Source organism: Varroa jacobsoni, unplaced genomic scaffold (assembly GCF_002532875.2).
Source record: "Varroa jacobsoni isolate VJ856 unplaced genomic scaffold, vjacob_1.0 scaffold_1356, whole genome shotgun sequence".
NCBI classification, from domain to species: Eukaryota; Metazoa; Arthropoda; class Arachnida; order Mesostigmata; family Varroidae; genus Varroa; species Varroa jacobsoni.
In genome coordinates, this window is record NW_019214258.1 from 63156 (window position 1) to 74186 (window position 11031).

General features: G+C 38.9%; 1 protein-coding gene across 1 annotated transcript in view; it reads left to right on the forward strand.

Moving 5' to 3' along the window:
• The window catches only part of LOC111269115 (polycystin-1), an 81846-nt gene that overhangs the window by 50151 nt on the left and 20664 nt on the right, over positions 1–11031 (forward strand). Inside the window, exons 35-38 of the mRNA XM_086971981.1 lie at positions 1105–1284; positions 1376–1641; positions 7575–7773; positions 9498–9722. Of these exons, the coding sequence (XP_086828107.1) occupies positions 1105–1284; positions 1376–1641; positions 7575–7773; positions 9498–9722 (870 nt within the window). The remainder of the gene's footprint in view (positions 1–1104; positions 1285–1375; positions 1642–7574; positions 7774–9497; positions 9723–11031) is intronic.

Below are 11031 nucleotides of genomic sequence, written 5' to 3' on the forward strand. Positions count from 1 at the left end.
TGTTCTAAACCGATCTAGTCCTCGGTAGATCGGAATGACTTTATGTTAGTTCGAAGCTCTTTGCATACGTAAATGACTGATCCTATTAACTCCCTAGACGGACAAGGGTAAAAGTAGAGTTATGAGATACTTGTATGAAAAGCCACACATATTACTCAAGATTATTAAGTTTAGCCATCGGACGATTGTCTAGACATCCTAATTTATCGCAGTGTCCATAGCGGATTTAGGTTACAGTAACGGGCGAACTAAAATCAGTTGGACCGCTAGCAGTAAAAACGCGTAAAATCCTGTAGGCCAACTACTCTACACAATAATACCAAGTGTTTCATTAATTGCATCTAATAAAACGCCAGGTTTACTATAATTTACGTAATGGGCACTAGTGCGCTGGCACAACAAACTACTTTTTTCAAATACAAGTATTTCGTTACCATATAGACATAAAGTTGCTTATTGGTCATCGGATGTAAGCATAATGATGCTACAAGTATTATATGTTCTATAATTACGAATCTGTCCCCGCAACTTCGCATAGTAGTGACACAATCCGTCATTTCATGAACCGAAATAATGCTGGTTTGGATTAGTTTACAACTATCTAGAACGTTTGACAGTGCAGAAAGATGACTCAGAACCACTGCAGCCCTGGAAGCTCATTGTGTTTGCCTGTACGATTTCAGAAGAAGAAGAAGAAAGTTGTGAAAATAAGTTGCAACCGGTATTTCCGTCGTAATGTATTGATGTCAAACCATTGGGTAGACTCTACATCATTAAGTTATATATGTACTATAGGACATTCAGTGGTCATTTCATGACGGTTTGTATGAATAGTGAAAGTATTTTCCTGAAGAGAAAAGTGAAAACACTTTCTAACAGGCAGCAACAATGAAAGATCAGTTAATGCCAAGCTCCTACACTCGACATTATACACGTGTGGTCATTCTACATTGAGAGCAGTACAATGCTATAGGTATGTTTTTTTTTCAAATATAGGTCAAAAGCCAGTTCCGATGACTCAGTTTACTCGTTTCTTTACGTGTTAGCAGCAATGATATTATTGTGGTTTTGGTTCCTGTTGCCTCTCTTTGCATCGACTTACAGGCGGTCTCATGGCCTGCTATTCTGCAATCGTACGGAGGTTCCGTAGACGTCCTTTCGAAAGATTCCAAGACACTGCAGTTAATAGTTCTGGACGACACATTGCATCCTCTCGACATTTCGAATACCACCGATTTCTTCACCATAATTGTGCCCCGTAAGGGAGCTGGGGAAAACAGTACGGTAAGCTTGAATCATCACCAGTGGCTGTTATGAAGTGGTCAGATTTACAGAACTTATAAATACAACAACTATTTCATCTACTTCACTGCAGGGTTTACCTGACCCGGTGCATTTCTCCCCCGAGCCTAAGTGGAATGAGCAAATGGTCTATCATCAATTTATCGTTGAGAAAGAAGATTCGGCAGTTAACATCGAGATTATACCGGACAATCCTGACCATTCACGCTTACTTGTGTATCTGAAACACAGAGCTAAACCATTGCTTCATTCGTATGATATGGTGTTCAATCTAAGTCAAGCTAGGAATTCAAACGGGACATACGACATCTTCCTTGACAACTTCGCTATTAATAACAGGTATGCGCTTCATGGACAAAAAAATTACTTCAACTATTCTCTATTCTAGTTAGAGGCTATCCCACTTGCCCTATTGTCAACTGTACTAATAGCTAAGGCAAAAGCGAGCTCGTGTTATAGTGCGGCATTAAACGGTTTCCGACATACTGTGAAGTACGCGGTGCATAACCTATATCTTTGTGAACGAGGCAGCTAGCGTATCCCGAAAAAGAAAAAAGCTCTCTGCCAAAATAGTGCCTGCGCGTGTGGCGCGAACAAGATAAATTTAGGCGAGAAAAATAGGAGCACATAATAAACACGAGAGAAATGGACGAACCGCGCGACTCGACCGGACATATTTTGATGACAACAGGGAAATAGCATAAAAACGACCAGTGAGTGCTTCGAAAATGTTTTATTTTTTATAGGAGTCTCTTATGCCGGTAAAAAAGCTCTACCCTTGAAGAGTACCCTTGAAAGTGACATGTTCCGCCTCTGCCACTCAGTTCCCGCCATAGCCCCGTGCATATATTGCACGGGGCTATGGCGGAAAAGGAAAGACATTGCTATCGTAAGATCGATGGGTGGACATCTTTGCTCAATGAACATTACAATCGGTCACGATAAAAGTAATTATTCTACCCGGTTTTTGAACTACCTAATGTTACGTTGATACAAGGAGTTCCACTGAAGTTACAGGAAATAAGGAACATTAGCGATCTTCTATTGACACTACAGCCATTCTGGTACGTTTTCTTCTTCCGGCACCAAACTTCTCTCGAATAATTTCCGATTTACCTAGGGCCACATCACATCACCATGAAACACAAGAATCTACAACGATCTTCCGGAGTGGCCAGCTGCATATCTTTCTGTTTCCGTAACGGGCCAGCCACCTATATTTGCTCTGCTCGATTAACCCTTGACTGTCGAGAATAGGATTAGATATATAAACACAATCTCTCAATATATATCTATGTTTCCATACGATCGCTAACATGTTACTATGCTATTCTCGAAAATGCCCCTTTTTTGGGCCAACTGGCCAATGGTACCCTTGGCCAGTAAGCTCCAAACCGATGTAGCAATACTTAGTTTATTAATCGAATAGAACGTATGCTTGAGGAAGGCTGCTGTTAGATGCTTTAGACGTGTTACATACGGTCTGATTTTAGAAAGAAAGCTAAACTCGAATTTTCAATTCTCTATGGAATTGAGGAATTACCTATTGAGACTAAGTAAAAGTGGTTGCCCAATTTTTAGTCGCTTCATCTTTTGGTGGTTCTCTTAGAGTAGCACGGTCTGATACCATGCTTCATTGTAGTAGCTCTGTTCAGTGAGTGCCGTTATACTGGTTGCTATGACATTAATCAGAACTGGCTTGCAATAGCCGTTAGCAACCACTTGACTATCGTTGTTAGATTAGTTGACCAATTGGGAATTATTATATCGCGCCGCTATACGCCTGAGCTAACGTGCTTTGATCTTGAAAGCAAAAATAGAAGATTTAACTCACGATTTTACTGTGAAGACAGGAAAATGGTCTGGAAAAAAAAAGACTGGAAAAGTTTTCATGTTACTTGTGCTGTTAGCGATAGATTCATGTTTGATTACCTAACTGACACTTTGGTATTAAGAAACAGCTTTGTCGGACCATTTAACAACAAACTGTATTCATTGTGTTGTACATTTTTGGACGGTAAACGTCCATTGGTAGTACATCATCAGTAAAACTTTAAACGGGTTTAAATCGGTAAGATGGTAACCAATCGTCAACCTATGACAGTACTAGCACGAATACATACCGCGTCCGTGAAAGATCGACATCATAACAGCATTTAATATAAGGGGTGCTATCTCTACCTACTACAGAAGATAATAATAGCGTTCCTAGTATTTATACTGATGCTCTATATATAAGGTACACACCAGCACGTCGACGTCGACTTACCCAGCGATTAGCGGTCGCATTTCTTTCTGATCAGCAGATCTCTAGTATGAAGAAACTACGATAGATTTCATTTCGGTTGTTTCATCATTATAGTATGGTTGTACCTGGGGGCTCACTCGTAATGTACCAAAGTGTTGGTATCTACTGGTACCTATTGGTAAACAAGTCAGTAGAAGAGCAAACAAAAGCTGATCTTCAACTTCATCATTGTAGCTAACCGCATTAAGGGTATCGCGAAAGACTTCCTTGGAAGACGATGGTTTTGACAGTCGTTAATGTTACGTTAGAGTAGTATGGAAAAATGCGTTTTCACTTTATTAATATATAACTAGAACCAGTTATCTCAGTTTCTAAAAATCTGTTCAGCCAAAAAAAATATTTCTACCCAAATTTGTTTGGTACTTTTTACCACAACCCCATGGTACCTGTATGCGGAAACTGCGTGGATAGTCTGCAGCTTCCGTAAGAGCATTCAAAAGTGGATGCTGCAAGGCATCCCAGGCTGAAGTTCAACCAGGAAAAATCAACGTGCATGAGTCAAATGAGCTTATTTTTGTCAATTGATAGATCTAAAGAGATCTGATTCTGGCTGTTTTTGTCCGAATACGAAACTTGATTTGCAAATACCGTAAACTATCATCGCGATGACAAGTAAAACAAAGGAAATGGATAAACGGTATGACCTTACCAAAGGAGGCACACTCTTCTATCATGTACGCCATTTTGCCATTTCGAACATAGGCATCTTCGTCATACATATTTCGAAGGCACTTTTACTGTTACCATTTGTTAATCGAGAGCTACGTTGCAAGCTTGATTCCCTTCAGAGAAACTTTCTAAAGTTAGGTTTTTAACCGTTAAAAACGATGCTCGGTATCGATATATAAATATGTTTGCTTTTTATATGTTATTTGCGTTCGGCGAAGTCGTATATATTCACGTACACGGTTCTCTAATCCAACTAGGACTCTAGAAGAGCAAGCAGGAGCCAAGACGTAATCGAACGAAAATATAACTAGAAAATCCCCTAAGGAACAACTCGTTTTATTTACTTATCTTACTCCTTAAGGAGAACACCTGTGCAGATCAGCATTCAGTCAGGTGAAACGAATTAGTCCGACAATAGCTGAGATGTTCAATGATAAGTAGTACAGAACTCCTTTGTACAATTAAGCATATAAAGTGAATGTTAGATTATTTCTTAATTTGTATATAAATGTACTAGTGCTAACGGTTATCAATAAATAGGTCGAGTTTATTTATCTTGTAAGTCACTACTTGGTAACTTATAAGTTTTCAGTAAGTATAGTGTTCGATATTAGAAATCTACCAGCACTCCCCTTGCAATTCCTAGTTGTTCACACGTACATTTGGCCAGTTCATGTCTGCTGATATAGCAATTTATTATCTAAAAGGAACAGCGAAGCCTAATAAAACCTTACATGAGAGTACTTCTCTAAAATAATACTAATTAAAAAAATTTATGTGCGATTATAGTAAATTAGCATATCCTAGCTAAGACATATAGTATAATGTAGTTAAAAAATGTTGTGCGCGCTGTTTATTTTTACTTATAGTACGGTATAGTTATATTACGTAAACTATATTTTCTTTACACTACAAAAACAGATATTCCATATTTTACGTCCGTTTATTACAGAATTAGCAGCAAAGAAGGTCCCACAAAAATATAGTAGATATTCTATTGCATTACATAGTGTTATCTTACTATACTACGTCCTAACCGAGGTTGACGAACAGACACTCGTAAATCGTGCACGTTTGCCTTCATTTTGGTTATTTCACAGTACCTGGAAGCCTTAAACCGTTATGTGCTGCCGTTTTGCGTTTGCAACAACTGGCCCACTCCAATTCGTGCAGGGTATCTGACAATTTTTAGGTACGGTACATACAAATACGTTTTTACGAATATACGATTATTAATATACACATACGGAATGGAGGTCCTTAAGAAGAAAGCCGGTTATCCTACTATAAAGTAACTTCTCGGACGGTATATAATTGCCCTGAGTACATCTATTATGACCTTAAATTTCAGATAACTTCACTAAACGAAACTCTAAGAGAAAAAGATGTGTGAGCTCGGACGGCAAAAAAATGGCGAGTGGCTAACGCCGGGAGATCGGAGGCAAAGGTCATCTCGCAGGGGAGAGGGTCGGCTGTTTGCCTCTATGCTGAAAAAGCACGTCATGTTAATGTTTAGGTATCGTTTATGGCGTACGTTCCGTACGACGCAGTGTTCCGTGCAAATATTTTAGGAAATTTGTAGGGGCGAAATCGCCTGCTATTGCCCCCGCCGAAGCGACCGCAATAGTAACCGTAATGGCCATCGACTTGATGTTTCCCCATTCGGCGATAACTTCTTCTTTGAATGCTCCTGATTTGGTGCATCCAGTCAAGTTTAAGTCTTGCTATAGATTGAGATATTTGATTGCTGCACACATTGATAGTAAAGGTATATGAAACGAATATATATACGAACTTGCAATCTATTGAGAGTTTGCTTGATCTCATCGAGATTAGTTTCTATATATTTTCGTGTTGCCATGCCTGACTTAACAAATGGAGTAATATTTTTTCACCAATGGAATAATTTATCACTCATATACGACGTATAGACAAAAAAAAAACTCTGCGCCATTTGTTTGCCAAAGCAGAAGTTGAGCTAAACCGTCGATCAAGCTTTTTAGCTCGAAAGACTGGTTTAACCTCATTTCTTATTACTGCATCAATTGTAATGTTTTGATAACAGGGAGTAACTTGGCGAATGACCATAGAGAGTTTGTTAGTTTTTTAGGCGCAAGCCTTCCAGCGACCACGTCTTCAGGTTTCGGGTAACTGGCTTCTAGGGAGGCTTTTTACGTTGCTTCCTAACGCCTACTAACGGGCGAAAAGCTTTTTAATAAAAAAAACTCCTCCCATTTCTAAGTTAATTGAGGCCTATTTTGCAAGTGAATTTCGTTCAGAAACGTCTCTTTAACGTGCGGTGCGAGGTGCACTTGTATGGATGCTTTCACTATGTGTAAGTTAAATTTTATACGTCCACGTACCCGTTCCTCTCTGAACTAAATAGTTACATTTAGCACCTTGCTAGGAGCTAGAAAATGCGATATGTACAATAAGCAGAAACCGATGCATGGCCAAGGGCAATTATAACCGAAAAATCTATTAAGGAACAGATGTTTTTATACGTTTTTTTTTTTAATATTTCTTATAGACAACGCCGGCACAGAATGGCATTCAGCGGGCTAAAACAGATGATCTCGATCGCAGTTGGGGTGTCAAATAATATATAAGACAAATCTTCTTTGTGCGCCTAGTTATGTGTCTAGCTATTTACTATATAGCTAAATTACCCCTTCGTTTGTACTCTAGCAATATGTCAGAAAGGCTGAAGCACCTAACGACGCTACTCTTGCTAGATTTTCCTTTACTATTTTTTTTTATTAATTGTGAATTCAAAAGCGGCGATTACATATACATAATATGAAATTGATTGAGTGAAATATTTATAGATATCCTTTTGACTCATATAATTTGGATTTGAGCGACAACTAGCTTCAGAGTCTGGCTGGAATCTACATAAACGACACTGAAAAGCGTTTAAACACTAAAGCCTAATCTCGCTTGACGGGGCTGTATTTCCCATATTGTTGAAACTATTTCCCACACTAAACGCCGCCTCTGTAGTGTATCTATTTAACCTAACGTAGGTTTCTCGTTTCATTATCACTGCGTGTGTGACGCTGATAGACGTCCGGGACAAGTCGACTATAGCTGCAATTTAGGGCGTTGGGCGTTGGGGGCAGTGCATAAAAACTGCCGAATTCCACTTAACCGAGCATTCATCAATAGTATTTGGTTAGAGTAAAAAATATTATGGGATAAAATGTTGTGTTACTATGCGCGTCCTATATTGCGCTAAAAGGCAAATCATACATCCGAATACTCTCTATTGAAGTAATGTTACTTGATATTTCAGAACTGGCTATTTCTACATCGGTATTACGGAGGCCAACGTGTCAATATCCGAGCTGATGGTAAACGCCAGTGGTTACTTCAATCTTACTGATAATGAGGTCGTCCGAGAGTTGAGTACGGACTACTCCATTCGTATATACACCTCCGGCTGCTATTTCTTCAACAAGAAATCCAAAATATGGTCCGGCGAGGGATGCTTTGTGAGTTTCATCATATATTTCAAAATACTTCTGTCTTATGTATATAGTAGAGTGCGTGCTATGCCAATACAGGTTACTTGGCTCTATAGAGCTGTACAAATTCGTCTAATTGCTCAGCACAAGGACACGAAATAATACAGAAGGAAGGCGCATACCGTCGAAAGTGGAGTTTTTGCATTGACGGGATTGCTGCAGTAGGCACTATTCGAGATTAATAACATGAAAATTTGGTAACACTGACCATCGTTTTGCAAAGTTCTTTGCTATCTGGTTGTCATGGCCACAACAGAGCTGTGTTTTCATCTCGAGCTTCTTTCTAGTTCTGCAATGTTTTCTGTAACGGTATTGATGACCAACTAATGAGGTTCCAAACCTCAATAATAGATAATTGCCATCTTCAAAATGACACCGTCTAAAGAAGCTGAGCCTTGTGTTGTTTCCACTAGTATAACTCACGATCATTACCTAGTTTTCTGCACAGTTGATTGTTATTAAAATTAAATTAATTTTGATTGTTTGTTGAAGTGCTTCATTTAGGAGATCATTGCTTAAGTTCCGTAATGGTGTCAAACGATTCCTATTCCATCTGTTTCTGCAATTGCTTCTTGATTTTATTACGTTCAATAGTTGGATGAATGAGAGATTCTAAATTGATCAAGTATGTTCTCAGAAGCTTCCCAAGCAAGTCTCAAAATCTGTTTATAGCTGACATTTATCAATATCGTATTACTCAACTGCCCGTCATTGGAAAAGCAGTCTTTTTGAGCGGATGACCAGCGTTGGAGGCTTGACTTGTCGGCATTGTGACTCTTACGCGCAGCAGTAGACATCTGATACCTGCAGCTGGATAGGACTGAACAACTTATTCCCTTACATCCTTGTCAGGACCATACAATTACAAGGCACCGACTTGTTCGTCTTTTGACGCTAAACGTTTGGCGAACCTCGTCGTTTTCGCCAAAAAGAAAAAACGAAACTGATTGTCACAATGATTTCTAGCTGAGACTCGTTGCTTCAGTTATTCCTATAGTTACCTGTATAAGAGATGGTGCTCTTTCTTCAATTCTACCCGTCCCAGCAAAGCTGCTCTGTAGTACATGTTATAGAGAAAACGTTACGATGCAGCACTCTTGGGGGCATCAATACCCTAAAACACTAACAAGGTTGGCCTGAGGGGCCGTGTTGTCCGTTTCACCATAAAATCTATTAATGCTGATTTGCAACGAAGAGGTTCGTATCTTGCTTGTATGCAATTTGTCATTTATAAGTGGCCCATATTTAGATCTTTGCTTTGTTTGCCAAAATGAATACATCCAGTTTATCATAGAAGTAAAATACTTGCCAATTTTTCTCGTAAAGACTGGATCGTGCTCTCAGTTCTGTAGCTCTGGCATGTCCGTTATTCCCTTGCTCTCTACGGGCAGCAAAGTTCCACTCTGGAATAGACATGCGAAACCACTGTTTCTCATCGAGATAGAGCTCTGCGATAGATAGTGTTTGATTATGAGTTGCCACATGAATTATAGTTACTTTAGAAATTGCCAACAAGATGTTGGTGAAGCCCGTATGATCAGTTTGCACCTACTGAACCGCACAATACTATCATGGTAAAAAAAGCACACGTCTGAAAGAGATCGATAAATAATTGGAGCACTTTTTCTTTAGCCCGGCCTTGAATAGCAAAAACAGTTAACTTGTCCTGGTGTCTGTTTGGTATGGTACAGGTTGAAAACGCTAATTATGCGGCAACATATTGCAAATGTAACCATCTGACAAGCTTTGGCTCAGGATTCTTCGTCGTTCCAAATACCATCGACTTCTCTTACGTATTTGCTAACGCCGGCTTCGCTGACAACGTCACCATTTACATGTGTGTCATACTGACAATGTTTATCTATTTAGTACTTCTCATTTGGGCCCGCCGAGAGGATCTCAAGGATAACGAAAAGGTATGTAGGGCAAGCTCCTTTGGGGAACAGCGTATGACTATGCTAACCAAGGAAAAGATTTTCAGGTGTATGCCACAGGACGCGGTTTGCTTTAGTAGACATTGCCTGCACTGATACTTTCAGAAATCAGTTACAGTCCTAATCCTATACAAGAGTACAACAAATTGTGGCCGTCGGGAGCCGCCGTTTAGCTCAGCTGTCAGAGTCACACGATTTAGTAGACAGTTTGAAAGAAAATTCATATAATATAGCATTTATAGGAGCGGGATTTAGGGGAAGTGTATTGTTTCATTTTTCGGCTTAAGTTCCCATGAATTATTATTCTATAGGGCGATTCTCTTAGAGAGGAAATAGTTCAGTTGAAACATTGCGGAAGATGTTCTTTTTTATATTGAAAGGTATTACTATATAACACCTGAAGCTGTTGTTAACAAAAAGTTACCTTGCTAGAGATATAGTAGATCAAATAGATCAGTGAATCATCGCCTGTAATTGAAGAAAAAAACTAGTGTAATAGGCGGTGTCCTCTAGAGTTTCTTGTTACTTATATCACACGTTCATAATATAAATATTTTTTTTCTTTTTCTATTTTTGCTTATCAAATACCAATTCGACGATGAGAAAATATAGAATCGAAACACATAGTAAATAAAAAAAAAGCACATTTAGCGTATTGTGGTATCTACGATCGATCGTACGATGACCTACGTAGCTATGTATGAGGACATGCTTCGCGCTACCACAAAAGCTACCAGAAAAGGGTAATAAATTAATAAATAGTAAAATAATGAAAGTTTTCTAATTAGCAACTGAAGATGAAGGAAGAGTGTACACAGAGAACTTTGAAAAGCAAATTAATGGCTCTCATTTCATATAGTAACAGAGCATACGTAATTCATTAGAAACAATAATTTAATAACAAATTTAAGTGTTGACAAATGTTTCCAATACACGCGCAAGTATCCAAAGCTAAAATAAGTCATCTATCCTTGTAGTGCAATGAACAAAGAAATTATAGAAACGCGTACCTATATGGTCTTACTATTAGACGCGACAGCCTATATGCTAAAAGAAATCTTCAAACGTGTTTCTCAACAAACCTATGAATGCTTGATGTTACGTTTTTTAGGCCCAAGTATTATTCGTATTATATACTTTTTAAAGTAGAAATGTCCTGTAGGTAGAGTATTTGAACAGTTGTACGTTTGATGCTCAGATGAGCTAGTAAGAAATACATACATCGCTAAACGTGTTAACCTCATCAGGGCACTTCCATTCAAATTACTCCCCCCCCCCCCCCCCCCCCCCC